The sequence below is a fragment of the Bicyclus anynana genome, chromosome 1 (assembly GCF_947172395.1).
Source record: "Bicyclus anynana chromosome 1, ilBicAnyn1.1, whole genome shotgun sequence".
Classification (NCBI taxonomy): domain Eukaryota; kingdom Metazoa; phylum Arthropoda; class Insecta; order Lepidoptera; family Nymphalidae; genus Bicyclus; species Bicyclus anynana.
The window spans coordinates 19336049-19359577 of record NC_069083.1 but is presented as its reverse complement, the minus strand read 5'-3'; the positions used below and the strand labels follow the sequence as shown (position 1 = coordinate 19359577).

Sequence of the window (23529 nt, the reverse complement as noted above, 5' to 3'; positions counted from 1 at the left end):
TTCCACCTTGTACTCGTGTATAAAACTTTGTTCCACAGCGCGCTCTCAAACTAAAGCCGCTGCAATCAAACTTCGGAGTCACGTACCACGACGATCAGATTATCGTTGTTACCCAATGCTATCACATACATTGCTCATTCTGTATGTGTATTGACGTGTTGTGTGAGCGTGGCGAGCGATGCAGTTTAAAACGATCGTATGTGTCGCTCAGAATGTCGAGATAGGTTGTTGTTTCGCAATTTATCGTTCACTGGAGACCTGTTTGTATGGCTTTGTAAGCCATTATGGCTTTGGAGAGTATGACAGCTCTGTTGGCTGCAGTGTCAAGTACAAGTACGTAATGTAGCCTGATATTTAACTTACAGTTAATTCAAATATCAGTAAAATTCCAACATTATAATAGTTTTAAGCCGTATTATAGTATCAATAGGACGTTATGTTATTACAACATAATAATACGCCACATAACATTGCAGCGTATACCAAAGGACAAACGATTTACAAAAATCCTTAATAATACACAACTCTGTAAAAGGGACATTAAAAAAAAATGTAAAAATGACGCATATTATTGTCTGGCGAGTACCGCGTAAACACTGTTTACACCGTAGATCATAAACACTGGCTACACTGTAGATCATAAACACTGTCTACACCGTAGCGCATAAACACAGACTACACATCTAGCGCATAGACACTGTCTACACCGTAGCGCGTAAACACTGACTACACCGTAACGCGTAGACATACAGCGTAGCGCGTAGACACTGTCTACACCGGAGCGCGTAATCACTGACTACACCGTAGCGCGTAAACACTGACTACACTGTAGCGCATAGACACTGTCTACATTGTAGCACGTAAACACTGACTATTGTAGCACGTAGACAAGGGCTGAAGAGAAAAAGCCGATGAATGACTATAGATTTATTATATACGTTGTCGTGCAATATTTTATAGATTATACGTTGTCGTACAACATTTTGCTATTAGAATATGTTTTTGTAGCAAATAATACTAGCATGTCATGAAATGGCGCGAAAACCATAAATTATGCGAGATATTTATCAGTGAAATGTCTGACGGTGACGTCATCAATCAGTTATAGGGACACCTATTTTTGGGAGCAGAATTGATGAGTGCGTTTGCTATTTGGACACGTTTAAAATATTTATGACTTTTTACAATATGTAGATACTAGAATAGATATGTATTTATTATTTTTGTGACAATAATAATTATATAATTCACAGTTCTGCATAAATATTCTGTTTAGAAAGGTGTAGGTAGTTAAAGGAAAATATTTACCTACCTATTATAACTAAATTTAAAAATATGACAACTATATTTATATTTTAGGAATCCTTATTTAACTCTATAACCATTTCAGCACAACAATACAAACAGTATTGTTGTGCTGAAATGGTTATAAAAAGTAATTCATTATTTATGTCCTCCTTCAGATCGGGTAGCCCAGAAGAGATGAATAATAAGTTTTATTTAATTTATTTAACTTTTTTTTAAATAAAGTTATTTATTTTTGAAAAATCTTTTGAAAAATTACTTCAATTTAGTCTATTTTATTGGTTTGTGAGCTAGATTCCTACAAACAGATAAACATATCAAACATAAACACCCTATTTGCACCGAGGGTTACAAAGACTTAAAGTTGCAAAATGCAAGTTTCAACGCAAACGTGCTATTACGAGTTCTCCTATCGTTTTCAGGTGCATTATTAAGTTGCTATAACCCAAAGGGTTTTCTAATACTTAAAAGCCCACGTTTGACTATGATCTAACCTGATGTAAGTGTAGATAGAGTCTAAAATGAGACACGCTTGCTTATTCACTCTTGTTTTCAAGATACTCAAGTTATAATACTCAGGAAACACACACTTAGGAAGGGTATTTCAAACCCTAAACGTGCGTAAGAGGAAAGACGACGCAAAACGTTTTGTACGAGTCCTAGGGACATCTCGATCGACAACATAGTAATGAAAACCCACCCGATGTCTTGTAGTTCGATGATAAAGAGGAAAGGTGGTATGACGTCGAATAGCTCCTATACATACATAATATGTCTATTATGTTACAAAAAGTTGCGATCACAAAACGCAAGTTTGAACGCAATTGCACTGTTATTCTTACCGCTTCCGGTACAACAGTCTAATTGATGCATCATAGTATATTTGTCCACACGGTCAGTTATCACTGTGATATATGATGATAATTAGCGCAATGGAGTGCGCCGGCTAGTGCGGGGCGCGGCTTGTGGCCGCACTAATTATACATGCAAATGAGTTACCTACTTGTGTGGTGCAAGGGAAACTGTTTTCAAACAATTCATTTACGCGTGTGTGTATACATGTCTGATTGTTAAGTTACTAAACGATATTTTTAAAGTGTAGAATATTTTTTTTATACATGAGTTTTTATCAATTAACAGCCATAGCCAGTGACTTCGTTTGCTTTATAACGTCATTCTAACCGGCTAACGTCATTCTCAACCAATCATCATCAAATTCTCATACACTTAGTTTATTCAGAAATAGTAAAGTTAGTGGACCCACGCTGCTCTATCGAGTTAGCTGGTGCGATGATGTTTGACTTTGTCGCGACTATTATGTAAGAGCTTAATTTGTTCTCCAATAGACGGACACACTACCAATATCTAAATCCAGACTATAACCGAATGTATTGACTTGACTCGTTTAATCGCCGCTCCCTTCGCTCGTTGACACCGGACGTACTGTCTGACCGTTCAAACGAATAGGTATAGCGACAATCACGTCGTCGACACGCCTGCAAGCCGTGCCTGTGACGTAGGCTTGCGGTCGGCTCGCTCACCGACAGTTCTCGTCGAAACCTCGATAGATCTGCAGTTAAACGACCTGATTCGAATCTAAATGGTCGCTTGTACAATCTCTATCTGTTGGACTATAATTGCATACACCGGGAAACATTAGTCATATTTAACATGTCCATGACAAATCCGCGATTTTTTACGCGATACAAAGATGTCTATGTCTTGGTCAAATGTTTAATTTATCTCTTTATCAAATTTATCAAAATCGGTTAAGTGACTTAGCCGTGAAAATGTTACAATCAGATGGACTTTCACGTTTATAATATTAGTCTGGACTTACAAATAGGTAATTCTATTTTATGCTGAAGCTGTCTAATCATTACGCAAGCCCGTTCACATCTGAAACCAGCTGATGCCATTAGTCATAAAGCGTCCATTAAGGGCGCAGATGTCAGCATCCGAAATCTTGCCCCATAAATATTCCCATCATAAACTCCGTCCAATATACCGCGACCGCCTGTCACGACATATCAAGCGCGGAATTGTGTCGCATAACATTATGAATGCTCATTATTCAGACCTCGGGGAAGACGAGACGTGAGTGATGAAGGGCCATTACCCCTCCCCTCTACCCCTTGTACCCCATTACCCGTCCTCTCTACCCCTTGTACCCCTAACCTCCGTCACTTTGGGTGAAGGATATTTTTCACGAGATATTTAGAATGTATCCGACGAATTCGGCGATCTTTTATGCTTCCAAGGTTTATCTTTTTATAGAGTTATTTGACATCGGAGTACCGTATCGTTAGCTGAGTTACGTACGAAAATAGATATTGAAAAGATTACGTATATACATGACGCAAAAACCTTTTATTTTGGATTTATTAAATTTATTACTTACTTATAGCCACATTATAAAAAATATTTATAAATTGTAATTGTTACTTTAAATTATTTGTTTATACTGGGTAAGTCATCAAACAAGCAAAATCTCTCTGTTGCTAAACTGTAAGTATTTCTACCTACAAGTGTGAGAAAATACTCATACCCATAACACATTCAGCATTTTTTACACTAAATTTGAAAACCCTTTTTTCGAATGTAGGTTAGGACTTTACTACTACAATAGCTGACCGAAAATAAATCTTCCTAAAAAGCCTCTCCAGTCGAGGCACATAAATCAGACGAAGCCGCGGGACAGCACATTACTGCGCGCCAATAACTCACCGCACACATTACACATTCTATTTAAACTGGACGCTGCATCTGCAGCTAGACGCTACAGTATCGGAGCTGCAGCCCAATTTGCCTGCGCTACAGCTTGGATACACTAAGGCGATATATCTCGCTTTTCACATTATGACAGCAAATACAATATACAGCCGAACATAGAACCTCCTCAGATTTGGAAGTCGGTTCAAAAGAGGACGTGAATTTGAGTTCTTCCCAAATCCTGCGTGATCCATGGATTTTCAGGGACGAAAAGAAACCTATATTATGTTATACCAGTATAATCTATCAATAATAATCAACGAGTAGATATATCCATTCCGAATGTCTGCCAATCCATTTAGTAATTTTGCGTGAAATAATAACATTATTAATTCTGATTTTGTTCCAAATGTTAAGAAAGCAAAAGTTTTTTTATGCCTAAAAGTAAATCGGAATGTGAAAATACATGAAATTTGCATATCATATGAAAGTATAACCTGTGATTGAATGGCCGAGTTCGATGCGCTCCGAGCCACTCGGGTCATTCTGTGATTACTCGCTGCAGAGTGCTGCAATATACGGCTGCGGTGGCGGCGGCGGCACCCACACCCATCCGTGTGTGTGTTCGTATCAGAGTTCATGTAATGTGGTTACGGAATATCATCCGTTTTAATTGATGAAATATATAAAATTGAAGTGTCTACATATTTTTTCCGTGCTGTCATGATAAGATTTCCGAGGAATACAAATTTTCAGTTGTGTACATTTTAAGAAAAACCTAAGTATACCTACTTACTTTACAACAGCTTCGAAAATATTAAAAAGTTGGCATTATCAATCAAGAATTAATACGATTAACATCTTGTAATGAAATATAATATCAGTTAATTTTGTACAAAAGTATCCGGCAGAAGTTTAGTGTCTTGAATTAAAAAAAAAATATCGGGTCTGTTGCCGTGTTACTTTTATCGATAGCTCAACTCTTATCAGTTACTCCGACTGTGGGGTGACCTAGTACGTGTGTAAACTTCATCTATACTAATATTATAAAGCTGAAGAGTTTGTTTGTTTGTTTGATTGAACGCGCTAATCTAAGGAACTACTGGTTTGAAAAATACTTTCAGTGTTAGATAGCCTTATTACTTACTTATCGAGGAAGGCTATAGGATATATATCATCCCCGTATTTCTACGGGAACGGGAACCAGGCGGGTAAAACCGCGCGGCGTCAGCTAGTATTTTTATAAAATAATGCATACATAATGTAAAAACGACGCCCAATCAAGTTTATACAGGCTGTCAGGAAAATAAAGACATGGAATTAGTACAGTAAGATCTTATCATACCTGACTGTAGGACAGGGCGAACAACACGAGCGGAGATGAGTGTTGACGTCAGTTGTCAAGGGACATGACATGAGTGTTGACGTCAGTTGTCAAGGGAGCCCATACACCTATACCCCGGTCACAAAACCCACGAACGTAAAACGCTCTAGCTATCCGAGACAATACTCGTGCACTACGCGGAGATTTTCTTTCTGCCTCATAATGGACCCGACACCCGCACGGTAAACCACTAACACTAAGGTATTCGTTTTTATATGAATTTGATGTAGAGATAATTTTTTTTAATTTAAGATTCAATTCTTAAAATGACTGATAATATTGACGACGAAGCTAAAATACAATGAAATTTACTTCACAAAATTAACTGACCCTAATTCTTTCTTCAAACGTAGCCTACAGATAGGTTGTAATTAACGTCTCTTTGTGTCAATTCAAGTCTTATTGCCCCGAACATAAAGTTCAATTTTGCTTGCGTAAACTGATAGTATTGATCCAAAATGTGAAATTCGCACAAAAGACAAAATTAGTCAAATTACGGCGCTGTGTTAGACAAAATTTAATAGAAAAACTTTTTTGCCCAAAAGAAAAATTAATTTTGTAATTGTTACTACATAGCAACAAAAAGTAAAGGCTATTTTTTATCTTTTATATTTTTAAACGGATGTACTTAAATGTCTCACTGGCCCTGTAGTTAAGCTGTGCGGACTACAATTCATGAGGTCCTGCGTTCTAATACCTACTGGGTGTGCCAATACTGTGTGGGGCTATGAAATATTTTGTTTCTCTTACTTCTATGAAAGTTTAAGTTGCAGTTCTAAGTTTGAAAATTCGTGGTGTTACACCCCTGTGACTCGGAAAGCAGGTTAAGCCATAATTCCCGCCAATAGCAACCTAACCTGATTACGTACTAGCAGAGAGATCATCCGCCAATTAAAATTATGGTAATTAATTATGATGATAATGACTTTTGCATTCTAGCTATTATATTATGTAGAAAATGTGCACATTATATTTTTATATCTAGTTATATAAACTAAACAATTAAATTCAATTTTGAAACTTTGTTTGAAACAAGAACCGACTTAATATGTACGAGTAAGATTAATAATAATATTATCTGCGTAGAACATAAATTTCCTACATTGAACAGTCAGAATGAAACACAAAAAATTCATTTTGGTTTAAGATTTTAATACTCGAGAATAATTTTTGTCCATCAATTTCCTACTACTATGAAAAAAAAGCAAGTATGTTTGGATATTTTGACGCAGTGTTGGGCGACCCCCCACCATGTGGGGGATCGACTGACGACATCAAGCGGGTCGCAAAAATTCCCAGGCGGCTCAGTATCGTGATGTTTGGAAGTCCATACAAAAGCCCTATGACCTGCAGTGGACGTCCATCGGCTGATATGATGATGATGATGATGATAATGATTTAGACTTTCTTGGAAAACTGAGCTAGTGATAAAACTATGAGTCTTTCGTAATTATTACAATCATCACTTTTACATTAATAGATTTAGTTCAAATGATAGACCAGTTATTCATTCAGTAACAATAGGTATTATTGAGTACATTAATTAATTAATTATATTAATATTAATTCCGAGTTTATGAAACCACAGCAGGCTGCCGATGTTTCTGATTTAAAGCATAAAATTATATTGTTTATTAATACTCTAATTAATTATTATTACGTCACGTTGGGTAAAATGTACACAGTTGTAAACGCAAGCTTTTCGGGGGCGAATTGGTTGAATTTATTACAGGTTGTATTGTTGTTTTGCGGTCGCGTCTATTTCAAAAACCGATTTATTATTGTTGACTGGTGGAAATAACTAACTGTGGACTGGTGCAGTGGTTAGTACAAGAGCCCTCGCACAGGAAGGCCCCGGGTTCGAGTCCTATCACCTATGAACTATGATGGTTTACTTTCTTTTAAGTTTCAGTAATAATGCTCAGCCCAAAGTTAAAACTTGGGAAGTTGAGTTACAGGTATGGAGAGAATGTTAAGTCATTAGTCAACCATTATAACCTTTAGCCAGCCAAGCCAAATTGGTGGGTCTAAGCATCGCCTCGCCTATAAGTGAGCCGGTAGAAATAAAAAACAAATCTCTTTCGGATTTACTTGTTAGACCCTCAAGTGCTTAGACCACAAAATCAAAATCAAAATAATTTATTGCCAGAATACGAAACCTAACCTAAACAAAAGTGTCGACATGGATACAAATAATACCAATAACAGACATATGAGACTTAATCACAAACTATAGGCCTCATTTTAGGTATATAAATAATAGAATTATCACGAAGTTACCGCTCTAACGGGCTGAATATTTATCTGGCAACACAATTCGCGTGGCGCGTGTCGGCGCCTGTCGCGAGATCAAATGTAAATTCACGCAGTTTGCATCATCGTCGATAATTTATTATTGACCAACGATGCGGGCTCACACAATTCGCTCGACTCAATTTTCGTACTGGCCGCAAGGGATAGCTATTCTATACTACTTCATAGCTATTTTAGATTAGACACTAGGTGACCTGGCAAACGTAGTTCGGCTTTTATAAATTATATGCATAAATTTTATTATAAAACGCATGAAACTTTTTGTATTGCTTTTCCAATTGGATTCGTTAGCTTTTTCGGTGAGCATAAATAAATTATTTACTGTTCAATCTAAAGGAAAATAATTTTAGTTAGGTGTAATAATATAAAAGCTAGATAACTTTATTGGTAGTATGACAACCAGTTATATTTAAGTTGATGTAGTCGGATTTTAATGAGCTAATGTAAGTAGGTATTTCTTTTACGAGAATTACGAAGAAAATTCTCGTTGCCGAGGTGCGTCGTTAGCTCGAACATGGCGACATTGTATCGTCCTACTAATATTATCTTTTATATATATACTTACTCAAACTGTTTACTTTTACTTGACATGCTGTCACGTTATTTTTATTTGTAAAACAAATAAAAATACGGCATAATTTCAAAAGAAAAATTTATTAAAAAAAAGAACTGATGAGAGGGTCGGGGTGTGTGTGGCCGGCTTAAGGTCCGCTGCAATTTCGGTACCACACTCTCCTTGCTTCTTTAATCCGCGTGGTTCGCGCCTGCAGGGCTTTTTGATTCCAAAGGGGATCCCCACGTCGATCCAAGTCTCAAGGAAGTTCCTGGAATGCACCATATGATATGCATTTTATAAACGACTATACTATAGTAATCTCGCGGACTGCCACATTATTTAGCAAGCAAGAGGGGTACCTACTAATGACATTCTACAATCTACATGCTTCTAGGATGTGGCAGTCGTACAATATAAGAAAAAACAAACTGACTATTATTTAACTAACTCTAAGCATTTTTACATTTTCAAATAAATTGCATTTTCATTGCAAATTATAATTACAAACAAAAACAGAAAAGAAGTATTTACAACAATGGAGGTATTAAGCTAAAACTATATACAACAGGAACAAACAGCACATACTATTAAAGTTAAGTAATAAGAACATTTTATTTGACTAAATAAACTTGCACAACTTACCCAGTATGGGAACTTCTCAAGAACACAATTAAATTCGGAATTGTGAAAAATTCGGAATTGTGAAACCAAGAATAAATTGGGTAAAGATTATTATTTCTTAGAATACGGTAGCTCTCTCCAAGACCGTTCAAAAAGTGCTCGTTCATTTTCAAACGTCATTGCCAAAGTCTGTGGACTTCGCGATTGTCAATGTCCACGCGACATTGACATTTGACACGTTAGAAGCGTTCCGTAGCACATAAAGGTGTGACCTAATTTAATAACAAAATTAAATATAGATAAATAATTTTTAGATTTACTTTTTAACTAGTCTATATATTTTTGAAATAAGTTTTATTTTTAATTTAAAAATATGTTCGACGCGTTACAATGCGCTGTTTACACGAACTCAAAATAATGACCCATTTTTCGCTTTGAGATATACAATATGTGTATTTTATTGTTTTACTTAAGAAGTAAACTCCAGCCATGCGCCAAACCAAACAAACACACAACTTTTAGTAGTGGCAAGGTTTGAAATGTAACCTATAATGTCTACCTTTTTTTTTAATAAGCACGCACTTAGCTGCAATAACGCCTGATGGTAAGCGATGACGCAGCCTATGGGGGAACGCGCTTGCCTAGAAGATGCCTATTCACTCTTGACTTGAAGATACCTGTGTAGGTGTGATAGGTGGTGGGGAAAGCGGAAGCTGGAAGAGCATTCCACATCTTTGCAGTGCATATAAGAAAAGAGGAACTAAACCGCTAAAAACGCGTCCGAGGAATATCGATGACGCGAGCGGTGTAGATCTCTGCGATGCCTAGCAATCCTGTGGTAGAACGGCGAAGGTGGCACAAGATCAAACAGTTCCTGAACCTCTCGAAGCGTTGACTAATTAAGTTTGAATTTATTTTGAATTATAATCTTTGGCATCGAATCTCGAGGTCCTGGGTTTGAGTCTTTGCTATACAGGATGCTCGGGAGTATTTCCCATAACTCTGGGGTTATACTCATTACCAAATAATAATTAAAAATTTTCAAGGAACATGTGTTCTAAAATTAATATTTTCGGGGTAAATAACATTACTTTTGTTCATAGATTTTAAAATGTGTCCCTTACACGCATCGTTATAATTATGATGTAGCCAAGTTTGACGTATTTTAAAATGTAATGCATGCTACATGGATTGTCGGAATTATTTGAATTACTTTGACCATGAACATGAAAAATTTTGAAAATAAACATAAAAGTTTTTATTTTTTAGTTAAAAAATATTACTTATGCAGTTCGGTTTCTATAAGTGGACTTGTCAACACCTTGAAGTTATGGAAAATACTCCAGAGCAACCTGTATAGTACTGAGCTAATCTTTCTTCTAAGATATTCTCATTAAAATTCTGTCTCTGAAAGTTTCCCGAGAAAACTGTCCCGGTTATTATCATTGACATCTGATAATGACCCGCCAAGCCGCATTGGAGTAGCGTGGTGGGTCTAATTGGGGACTCCATACCCCCCTCTCCCAAACGGGTTGAGGCCTGGTCTGTGAAAAATAAAACAAAAAGTATATAGATAAAATAAAAAGTAAGAAAGCGTTAAAAACTAACCTTGTAGTGATTTGTGAAAAATATTTTTATTACTATGTTTACTATGAACGCGGTCTTTCTCTGGTTTAAAGACATTCCTTTAGCTAAAGGAAATTTTATTTCCGCTTGAATAAACTCGGCTTGACGACTTGTTTTTAAAACAGACATGTAAATTATAGTTCAAAGAGAAAGTTCAAAGATAAACTTATCTCAAAGGGAATCCTAAAAGCTTACAGCATCTCTTGGGAGTCAAATTTGTCAAGCTCTTAACCGTTTAGGTAAGATAAATAGGTTAGAAATAAGTATGGTAATCCACTAATGATACGATCCACTAATGATCCATGGCTTCCTTCAACATTTGAATATCTGGAGCTTCGACCCACAGTGCTGCACTGATAGGGGTTGATGTGCTTAGGGTAAAACTATTTCATATTTTAACGATAGTATGTATGTCAGTGTTTATGTATGGGGCCGATGGTTTAATGTGCTCTCCGAGATACCAGATTTGTATTTCGTATGTAACAAATAAACTGACTAATTTAAACAGTTCTTGCACCAGTTAAAAGTTATATTATCAGAGAGTAACATAGGGTATATTTTATCTCTGTATTCTCACGGAAATAGGAACTGCACGGGTGTAACAGCGAAGTTCTGAGTATGTAATATTTACAGTTGAAGCCAACACAATCATAGTAACATTCGCTCTCAGACAAGGCTCTAAAGGCTCTGAAGGTTCTCAAGTTCCAAGTGTGAACACTAAACATTCCACCTGAAACCGTGCAGCCTGTGTTAGGTGAACATTCCTTTGCGAGATTTCCTTTGAACTAGGATTTACATCTTTTCTATACATTAAAATCTGTTTTATAAGAGTCTTCTTAGATTTACGTATCAGATTAGTTTACTGTTGGACTTTATCTAATGTAGTTGAGCTAAAATTCATCAAGCATACATAATATATTATTATGCTGATTGGTATGTTTTTTATATGATTTCATAGTACAATTAAAAATAGTATCAGGAAATGTAACGTTCAGTGATGCATCTAAATAAAAATGCCAAATGATCGATACGGATATGGATAGAGATACTCGTATATTGAGACGAAGTAAAAATTCACACTGTCGAGTTCATAATATTTATACTTCTGATTCTTATATACGAACGAAGTCGCGAATTACCTCTAGTTATTATTATTCAACTGTTATTGGGGACAAACATTTTAGTACAAACTTATTTAACTTTAAACTACAAATTCCGGGTAATGTTCAAAGTTTTTTAACTGGAATCTTCAAGGTCTCATGTTTGTTAATATAAGTTTTCTTGTTGAGCAGATTCCTACCAAAACTTGATACAAACTTTACGCTTGAAATATTATCCGTACTAAATGCTTTTACGCCTAAAATGCTAAACTTAATTTAATGAATTTATATGGGTTTTTAAGAGAACTTAGATAAATACATGAATTAATTCAGTTCTAGGGTGTTGCAAGAAAGTTTGTAATATAAGCCTGCACGTTTGAAGTGATATATAACTCTAACAAAAGTAATGTGTTTCAAAAATTATGAAAATTGTGCTTGGTAAAAGTTTTTATGAAAAATCGATTTCCACACCAATAACGTTGCTTCTATTTATAGTTTCGTTGTTGTGTTTATTCAAGCTTGCAAATTACAACCAAAAAAATATATATAAGCTGGTAGTCTGAGTTATTAAAACCAATTTTCTTTGAACTTATCATTGAAAGGGAAAATATTGTAAAAGTAAACACTTGATTGGCCCTTTTCGTATAACAAATAATTATTATTGATGAAATCCCAAGCGTAATGTTCGCTTTCGGGAAGCAATTAAAATGTTACGATCAATTAGGTGAGATAATGAGACGTGAAACAGTTCGCGAGCGTGCGGAGATGCGTGCGTGGCGTAGCCGTGACTCGATACCTGCGTGAATAATTAATATAAACTTCAAAGGCTTGGCTAAGTTCTAGTATCATCATAGAATACATGATAGCATCGTGATTTTAAGGAATAGAACAATGACTTCTCCATATAGAACGAGAGACGGTATATCCAGACCAATCTCATTTTATGACGGCCGTAAGTGTGTTAGCCTGTATCTATCATAGGTAAGAAAAATATGAAGTGACTGTGAAAATTTTACCGTGGTGAGTTTGACGGCAGCAGCGTACCTATCAAGCGAACTTTTTTTCGACAACAAAGTTAAAGATCAAACTTTATGGGTCTCTACTAAAGGGTTGTCACAATGCTAAAATATGTCTGGCGATTGGAGACATGATTCCTCCAGATATAGACATATTATCTACCTAAGTGACCCAGTATTGGCATAAATTAAAAAATCCATTTTAATTTATGCCAATGACACCTTACCTTATACTTCTCGTATTAAATGGTGTCATTGGCACATGCCACGGTTCACTCAATCGGATAGCAGACCAAACCCAGACTTCAGACCGGAACACAGTAATGCTGCTTAGCGGCTGAATTAGGCGTGCTAGGGCAATTTCCCCAACAGAGGATTATAAAGAGCCTTATTGAAAGTTTCTATCTAACGCACAGGAAGCTCGCGTGTCGAAACCAAATTCCCAAAATGAAGAAATTTTATACCGAACGAAACAATCACAGAAACGGAAACGGTAAATTGGTGTAGTTCCTCAACACAACAACCCTACAATTATTACAGCTGAAAATATTCTGCGTTTTTTGAATTATGTTTCCTTATCTCGGCGAAGTCAGCGGGAGCACAGCGGTAACAAAGGAAAGAAAAAACAATTATTTTTCAAGATAGCGCGCTGAGTGGTATTCAAAGAGGGAAGTTGAATTATTTGGAAAATAAAAGGCTGCTAGTTGGCGCCCTAGTTTCCAGCAAAACACGGTGATTACGAAATTTTTATGAAGCGAGTGAAAGTAATAAAGTCAGCACTATCCCACTAATAAATAATATTTCTACTTTTTACTTTTTATTGTCTTTTTATTTTTACAATGTACTCATTTTCCCTTAAATTTTATGAAATCACAATATCTCCGCGGTAAAGTAACGGGACTCAACACCTAGAGGTCTTAGTTTGATTCCAGTCCACTGGACTATTGTCGTACCCACTCACGTATCACAGTGTTTTTCGAATAATTGGAGAGTATCGGGAATATTGTCGTCATCTATATAAAAGAAAGTTGGGTTTATATTACAACACTTAGAATTCAAGATCTGCTAGACTGATTTAGCTCAAAATTGGTGAAGACGTGGCTACGAACCAGAAGAAGGACGTAGGATACTTAGAGTAGGGTTAGAGTAGGTGCATGGTAGGGTAGGAGTAGGGTAGTGGTAGGTCAAAGTGAATCTTGACCGGGTTCCGATACTTGTAAAAAAAGATGTTACGTCAGGTATTTTTTTTTATAAAAAAAATAGCACTAAAAACTGTCGGTAAGTTCAACAATAATTCAACAGGCGAGGAATCTAAACCCTCTCATGCGTAAGTCCAGCTCCAAATACCTTAATACTACAGTTAAAATAGGTATTTTACATTTAAACTACAATTAGTTCCAATTCATTAGTTCGCAGCTGTTTCTTGCGTGTGACTAAATTTCTCACAATCGAATTAAAATTGAAGGAAATCCTTAAATGAACCTCAACCCCGCCCAATTAGAAGGTCTGGCAATTTCCAAAGACTTCAAGCTCCGATAGCGGGCACTAACGAGATAGAGTCGATGTTATATACGAGCATTTGCAATAGATAAGTATCAGTTGGTACTTGGTAGGGCTATCAACTTTTAAAGCAGCTATGTTAGCAGTATGCTAATTTTAACGATCATTGGTAAATTCTGGGCGGATCATTGGTAATAAAAAAATTATCCCGCAGTGAATTTATATTTTGTGATCTTACACATATTATGTACAATAATGTGCTGCTTTATGAGATGGCTAGTGATGCGAACAGTACGAAAATTCAATTAGTTCTCGCTTCAATTGAAAGTATTCATGACGTGGCAATACCTAAATTGAATAAATGTTTAAAATATACTTTTGCAAATTGATGAAGAAAACGGAATGTGTGCAATGAAAAAATATGAACCTTACGCGTTAGACGTTGCCTTAGACGTTAAGTTCAGACGAACTTTCGTCGGTTTTGATCTTATATCTATCTAATGATTTAAATACATTTTGAATATATCTGTCCAAAATATATGCTCAGAATACAGAAAACTGATATATGTATGTAGATTCAGTACCAAACCAGAGAGAAAACGACCTTCACGTCACAAAATTCTAATTTCTTTAGTCACATTTTTCGTGACCATCGGCGAAGGCCCGCGCCGCGCACATCTTGTTCCACCTCTGGAGACGACATAAGTATTTGGCGCAAAAGGATAAATTTTTTTACAATTTTAATGTCACAAGAAAATTAAATAAAGCTCGATACCTGTAATGGTTTTGCTTCATTGAAATCGAAGGTAAGAATAAAGTTAATCGAAATAATTATGTTCTAATTATTAATTATTAATTAGTAACACTTCTTCTTGTTGTTTCCGCCCGCGTCACCACATGGTTCCACGGAAGACCAGCGCTGCGCTGGTGCATCTATCACTAGCGTAGCACATGCTGAGTGGTGACCATTTTGGTACCACACATATCATTTTTTTATATATTTTTTGGATTTAATTTAGTTTTATTAGTTTAATATCTTTAATTTATTAGTTCACTATATTTTTAAAATTACTTTCTTAGTTTTAAAGTATTTGTTGTCTTTTGTGTATTATGTGTGTGTGTGTGTCCAAATAAAATAATTTTCTTTCTTTCTTTCTAAATACGCCTAGAGATTTTCCATTTATTATACACTAGCAGGCGCCCCGCAATTTTACCTGCGTAGTTTTGTGAGATTACAACGTGGCTTCCTACATCAGTAAAATAATTTTCGAAATCGGAGATTACACTCTATAACCTCAAAACTCACTTATTTTATCAAATACCTTGTAGGTATTTAATTATTACAGAATAAACACATCTTGAGCGGGATTTACCGCGAGCTGCGGTGTTTGAGGGGCTGGGGTTTGTGTAGAGCGCTGCTTACTGCAGTACCCGTACCTCATGTTTAGAGTTACAGGTAACCGAATTTCCAATGAGGTCAGTGTACATAGGGTGTTAGTTTAAGACTGCAAACTCCTCGAGTTGAATCGAAGTCTCTGAATAGCGTTAAACAGGTTTTTTGTTGATATGGAAACGTTTCCATTTCTCTCCTCTCTTGTAAAATTGTTACCTACATATTGTCCCGTTATATGGCAAAACCACTTGACCGATTTTTAAATATATTTTTTCTATAAAAAGCTACAGCATTCGCGAGTAGCATAAGCTGTATTCATCCCCGTATTCCGACAGACACGGTATCTGTTCACAGATGCTTAGCAAGATAGGTAGATCCGGGTTACAGCTTTCGTAGTGGGGTCATCTCCTCCCGAGAGTATCGGGTGCGGCTACAGGCCTCCTTGCCCGAGTAAGACGCAGGGAAACTTGCTCCTCCGTTACAGCTTTACTCGTACTAAAAGATGTGTATTTTACAGCACTTGTCACCAGACGTGTCTGTCCGCAGTGGTGTGGCAGGAGTGGGACGTGCACGTGTCGGCGACGCCGGCGGCGGCGGGCGGGCCGGCGCTGCTGGCGTGCGTCGCACCGGCAGCGGTGAGGGAGCACGCCTCGGTCGCCGCCTGGTACAGGGACGACGCGGTGCTGTCGGCGGGGGACCATTTCTGTAAGCTCAGTTGATAACGTGACCTTGCGTTTCACAACCAAACAAATCTGATTTAGCTGAACACTACGTCGTTGATCTAGTGGTCTGGGTTCGAATCCTGGGTCGAGCTGAGTTCTTATCTTCTAAGAAATGGTCATTGAAAACTCTCAGCCCGAAGCTGGGCAGTTGGTGGTGGTACACTCCGTTCCTCGGAGAGCACGTTCAACCGTCGCTCCTAGAAATTATCATAACAGCTGATAGTGATAGTTACTAAGTTTAACATTGTCACCCTAAGCCCGCTAACCCGCATTAAAACAGCGTGGTGGGACTGTGCCCTATATCACTCGCATATAATAGGACTATGGCCCTGTAGTGGACCAGTAAAATAGGCAATGAGTAGCAGAGTACATAAATAAATCAAACAAAATAAAATTAAATAGTCTACGTAACGACTGTAATAGCTGCGTATGCTTAAACAATACATGCCTACGCTTTGCATAACAATACCTTGTTCCTCAAATCATATAAAATCTTAGAAAATTCACGAAATTAATAGTTATCGAAGTGAGTGTGCATTATCAAGTACACTTACAAACATTGCAATTTAAAAAAATATATGTATCCAACCATATTTCGCTTTGCCGTTATATTTCGGTAGGCCGCCAATTCGTAGGCAGTCTGTCTGCCTTCCGCTACGAATCACCTTTATTTGATTACGTTTTCTTTTTAATTCAAACAAATTCTCCCCAGGGATCGGTTAGTTCAATTTTAAGCAAAAATCTTCAAAGCTTAATTTCGTTTGCGGCAGAAGTTAATTGGGCATTTTGGAGCGACGGTAAACTGTATTGGCTGCAATAAAATTACCCGCTGTTACATCACAATTGGTATTATTGACTTTTGCAGCACCACGTTCAAGTTCCACGACAGCCAAACGATGAAAGAATATTTTGGATTGAATGTATTCAGTGCTTCCCTTTATGATTCAATAGTATCTGGGATGATATGATTCCTGATGTGTAACTTGTCCCGATGTTGTACCACATGAATAATTATATTGAATTCTCAACTCCTCGAACACATTATAGTCTGTAGCAACGATTTTACAATAACAGGCATAGGTGCATAGCCTACCAAATCACCGCAAAAAGTGATCCAAATTTAGCTAGTCCACTAAGGACACATGCACAATTTTGCTTACATTACATATTTAAGTATATAAAGTTTTTACACTTCCTGAACACACAACAGGACAATATTTAGGTATTATTTGATTAATTACAGTCTTTAACGACTAGTTGGATGGGAAAGGGAATATTAGTCATATTTACAAGATATGGCAAATATTGTTTTAGAAAATATAAACAACTTTCGTTTTTTACTACGTGACTAAATGAATATGACAATAAGCCACCTTTGTTTGTCTCAGCTTCGACGCTCTAGTGACATATCTATTAGCATAAAACCTATGGTCTGTAGACTGATATTTTTTCTCTAGTCATTAGCCATAGTAGGTCAGTTGCGAAAGGTTTGCATTTAAAATTAATAATGTCAGGAAAAAATATATATGGAATTTAATATAATTTCATTAATTTTTAGTTACCGCAAAGCAAGTTAAGGAAGTATTTATAGTCCTGCCAAATGTAACAAATCTACTAGTTAATGAATAGGGGCGGAATCACAGCTAATAACAGTTCATTAATCCATGTACTCGGATTGATTGTGCTCTATTTAACACAATAATTGATGCGAATGCCCAGGTATTCCAATAATGATTTCCAATAATTGTAGTGCCGGTTTTAATAAATCTGTCCTGTGAAGATTTTGACAATTACTTTGATAGTCTACTAGAATATTAAAACGTCAAATGTCACTAAGTATTAACAACTTTTAAATAATCACAACAACAATACAAACTATAGTTTTAATAATTGTATTTGGTTCCAAAGAAACACTTTACATGCTCACCTTCGGATAATTGTCTGATAGCTTATTCACAAATATCTTCGTCACTAGACTAGAAACAACAAGAAAATGACAAAACTTACTTTCGAACTTTATCAGAATAAACACAAGCACAATCAGAATTTTCTAAAACAGGTCCATAATTATCTAACTATATCCTTTGGTATGCATCAGCTGGTCCCACGCTGCTGGTGGACGAGGGTTGGAAGCTGATCGTACGCTCTGTGCGCATGGAGGACTCGCACGCACAGTACTCCTGCTCTGTGCTGGACTCGCTCACGGGCGAGAGACGCCGGAGCTCTCCCATCAGCATCGACGTTACACGTGAGTCTAAATTCATTTATTTCAAGTTTCCAATCACTTTTGAAACTTCAAATTATCTGACGAATATTCACTGGCTGACTGAGTTATTACCGCAGAGCAAATATTACAAAGGTTACAAAACTAAATTTAGAATACATGTTTATGTTTATATTTCTTACTTAGAGAAATAATGATTACCTCTGACTGTATCATTCTCTCTTCAATGTCAAAGCTTCCTATTTACAATTAACATCTTTGAACACAATTAGCAATTCTGTCAGATATTTTGTTACCACTTAGTTGGAATAAACACGAATTTTAAATGTGTAAGCTCTTTGACTACTCAGCGCTAATGGTACTTCGGATAATATTTAATGGAATTGATCCTCTAATAACTCGCTACAGTAATTCGACGCTCCTCCAATTATCTACCCTTATTAAGCTCCTGTGAAACCGACTGAAGCTTTATTGACATTAATTAAAGCTAGACTTACGTCACTTTCGGAAACTCAAATCTTTAAATGTGTGATGGATAAACGTCGAATCCCTTTTCAACGTCCCATAGTCAACAAGAAACCAATCTACCCTAAGTACTACGAAATTTTAAATATGCGAAATGAATTCGTTTATACACTACACTAATATTATAAAGAGGAAAGATGTTTTTGTTTGTTTGATGATCTTTAAAATTCTTTCATAAATGAAATGTTTCATTATGATAGACTCTATTTTATCCAAAGAACTCTACGGGAACGGGAACTATGCCGTGAATCAGTTCCGAATAAAGAGCCTCTTTGAATGGCGTAGGTACTAGAAATTCAAATGATTAATGTAATCTGAGATTAACTGTTTAGAAACTCGTAGTATCTATAAATTGTAATTGACAACTTTGACGAAGTAATTAACGATGAATGAAATTCAATATATGTATAACTATTCAGCTGTTATATCTATATTAATATTTAATTAATCTTGAGTTAAATTATATTTTCCTACTAAAATATTTTATATATTTGATTGACATTCACTTTCGGACTTTATAAAATCTGTGTAACTATATGCTTTTTTAATAGACACCATTGGATTGAGATCTTGGTTTCTGCATTTAACACCGTGGGTTCCAATTTTTTTTATATTTATATAAAAAGTTCTGATATAACATAATTTAAGTAATAGTAATAAAATGTGTTTTCCCTCAGCGAGCTCGTCATCGGCGCCGCGCGCGCTGTGGGGCGCGCTGTGGGAGGCGAGCGCGCGGCGCGGGGGGGACGCGGTGCTGCCCTGCCTCGCGCACGCCGACCCGCCGCCCGCCGTCACGTGAGTCTTCTCATACTGCCTCCGAAGGTGTCTGCTGCAGCGAGCTCGTCGGCGCCGCGCGCGCTGTGGGGCGCGCTGTGGGAGGCGAGCGCGCGGCGCGGGGGGGACGCGGTGCTGCCCTGCCTCGCGCACGCCGACCCGCCGCCCGCCGTCACGTGAGTCTTCTCATACTGCCTCCGAAGGTGTCTGCTGCAGCGAGCTCGTCGGCGCCGCGCGCGCTGTGGGGCGCGCTGTGGGAGGCGAGCGCGCGGCGCGGGGGGGACGCGGTGCTGCCCTGCCTCGCGCACGCCGACCCGCCGCCCGCCGTCACGTGAGTCTTCTCATACTGCCTCCGAAGGTGTCTGCTGCAGCGAGCTCGTCGGCGCCGCGCGCGCTGTGGGGCGCGCTGTGGGAGGCGAGCGCGCGGCGCGGGGGGGACGCGGTGCTGCCCTGCCTCGCGCACGCCGACCCGCCGCCCGCCGTCACGTGAGTCTTCTCATACTGCCTCCGAAGGTGTCTGCTGCAGCGAGCTCGTCGGCGCCGCGCGCGCTGTGGGGCGCGCTGTGGGAGGCGAGCGCGCGGCGCGGGGGGGACGCGGTGCTGCCCTGCCTCGCGCACGCCGACCCGCCGCCCGCCGTCACGTGAGTCTTCTCATACTGCCTCCGAAGGTGTCTGCTGCAGCGAGCTCGTCGGCGCCGCGCGCGCTGTGGGGCGCGCTGTGGGAGGCGAGCGCGCGGCGCGGGGGGGACGCGGTGCTGCCCTGCCTCGCGCACGCCGACCCGCCGCCCGCCGTCACGTGAGTCTTCTCATACTGCCTCCGAAGGTGTCTGCTGCAGCGAGTTCGTCGGCGCCGTGCGCGCTGTCGGGCGCGTTGTGGGAGGCGAGCGCGGCGCGGGGGGAGACGGTTATAGTTAATTTGCTATCTGATGTCTAATAAAATAGAGTAGCTATTTGGGTAATTATAGATAACTCCTTTATGCAAGATACATACAAGTATCTACGAGTAAGTTAGGTTGTTTAGTGAGCAAACAGCTTAGCTCGTCTGTGTATTTGTTGTATGTAAACTGGGCCGCAGCTTTAACTCGCTAACATGTTATTAGCTTTAAGTTTCACATTGAAAGCAAACATCTTAATAATATGTGTTCATCATAATAATTATATGTATTTATTTTGATGGTTGTATACCTGCACTTATGGAATAGAGAAGTCTTTACCTAACATGGATTAGAACAAAATACTTATCTTACTTTTAAAGTTAAAAAATATAAGTCGTAGGTATATGACGTAAACACACCATTGCAGCGCTCAAACATATCTCATTACTCTCTCTCTCTCGCATCTCTCATTAGGTATGAGAGAGGGAAATCGGAGCTGTTAGCTTTCGGTCGGGACCTATTAAATAATGTAGAAGAAAATAATTCTATCCAATATCTAAGGTCCCGACTGTTTTCTAATTGCTTTCTACACTTCTGGACTGAGCTTATTTTATTTCTTTTCAGTTTTTTTATACTTTATGCTGTCGGGTTTTTTTATTTGTTTAATTTATTTATTTATTTTGTAATGGAAAGTAATGATGCAATCTAAGATTGAAGCGGTCTAACTTGTTAGGAGGAACATGAAAATCCACACCCCCATTCAGTTTCTACACGATGTCGTGCCGGAACACCAAATCGCATGGCGGTACGTCTTTGCCGGTAGGGTGGTAACTAGCCAAGTTCGAAGCCTCCCAGCAGCCAAATCCCTAACTTAAGTTAAATTTTAAACAAGCAATAAGTCGTGGTGAGACAGTAAATGTTAAACCAATCTATTTATTTCCATCTAGATTATGTACTAAATTACCTGACGTATCTGTTTTAAAATCGGCAACAAAGTAATTTTTTTACCATTTCCAAGTAAATTTGATAAGGAACGAATTTTGTTCATAAATCAAGTGAGATCGGCTATCTACGTAACAACAAACCGGTCATAACTCGTCTGCAACGGATATATATTCGCGTGTATAATTTATACATTTGTATAACCGCCATTAATATCCGGATGGGCGGTTATTTTTCACCCGGTCGTGTCATCAGCGGCGAAACAGTAATATGAAGCTGACAAACTGTTTTGTTCGCGTCCAATTCGACTGGAGAATATGGACCTTTATCAGAAAATGTGAGGTCGATTAACTTTATGTAGGCTACTTCATCATCCTGAATTCTAAACTAGTTTTGTTACGAAGTCCGTTTTGTTGAGAAGTTACTTGTTCACCTGATGATGAATGATAATTACCGAAATCACCTACGAATAGGCTGGAACGGTGGTACTAGCCATGCCCTATCAAAATCTTCGCAAGTATACACAGAACGACTCTCCAAAGTGTCATCACAATCGGCCGAATGTGCTTTGGAAGAATAGAGTACAAACAATCTTACATTTTTATTTATACTTGTACAAAATAAGTTTTATGCATCGTATGATTGTCCATCCACTTTAAGTTTATTATTAAATATCAAAAGTAAGTAAACTTTTTAATTTAGGATATTATTTTGATCTATTTAGTCAATGATGGCAAATGAAAAACATTTTTATACACAGTAATAGCATCCGACAATAACGGGGCAGCAGAAATAAGTAACTTTAAAGACACATATTTCTACGTTTTCTCTATGAGTTATTGGACAAAGCTCTCTGATAAATTGCTGCTATAAATCAGAGGCGCTCGCCTATCTTCGTTACGACGAGTACAATCCGGTAATAGCTCCCTTCCGGATATTTTCGTGTGTATAATTTATACTACCTTGCGGATATTTCCGCGCGTATGACTTATACATCCGCCGCGTGTGTCCGGTTCCACAGTGGATGTTCCGCAATTCCCTCAACCTGTAGTTTTCCGAATGGGCACAGTTATAGAGCACGGATGTTTATAGGCAGGTAAAATGGAAGTGCTCGACCGTAAATTTCCCCGCTTGATTTCTCTGTTGAAAATTTATTATCGATTTTCAGACTAGGCGCGGTTGAAACTCTAATAGCTGTAGTTTTTAGTAGATTTACCTGTATGTACTCATAATGAAATAAGATAAAAAGTATGTAAAGACACTTTAAAGGCAAGTCTTTTGGTCAAGTTAAAGTTTTGTATTTGAAGTTGATATTTACCACTTTACTAATGTCTATACTCACACCTCCTTTAATCATATCGACTAAAAAAACACATTAGCCAGTTATTATCACCAGTGTGCAGTTAGTGGCTATAAAAAGACAACAAAAACAACACTGGTGTTAAAATTAATGACAGTTCACGTATTTTAACGACGGACGGCGGAATTGCTTCGTCGCAAAAACGCGTCGAAACTGCGACGAGAGAAGTGAGGCAAGTGTTGTGACGTCACTTCAGTTTTTGTCATAATGTGAACGAGCGGGGAAGAAAATATAACATTATGACCACGTCCGTGAGGAATTATTTAGTTTGCACCCTAGGGGGTTTTTGACACATCTGTGTTCAACGAGGATACATAAAGTTCAATAGCTACATTATTCTTACAACATGACATTTGGACGTAGCCATGTGCTTGTGTAGTATCTATAATTTTTTTTATACTTTACAAGTCAAGGGTTACTTGACTACAATCTCACCTGATATGTGATGATGCAACCTTAGATGGAAGCATGCTAACTTGTTAGGAGTTGGATGATAATCCACGTCCGTTTCGGTTTTTACCCGACATCGTACCGGGACGCTAAATCACTTGGCGGTACTTCTTTGCCGGTAGGGTGGTAAC

General features: G+C 38.0%; 1 protein-coding gene across 1 annotated transcript in view; it reads left to right on the top strand.

The window, feature by feature from the left end:
• The window catches only part of LOC128198171 (cell adhesion molecule Dscam2-like), an 87844-nt gene extending 67962 nt beyond the window's left edge, over positions 1-19882 (top strand). The window contains exons 9-11 of the mRNA XM_052882094.1: positions 16073-16231; positions 18347-18496; positions 19675-19882. Of these exons, the coding sequence (XP_052738054.1) occupies positions 16073-16231; positions 18347-18496; positions 19675-19796 (431 nt within the window). The 3' untranslated portion in view covers positions 19797-19882. The remainder of the gene's footprint in view (positions 1-16072; positions 16232-18346; positions 18497-19674) is intronic.
• The last annotated feature ends 3647 nt before the right edge of the window (positions 19883-23529 follow it).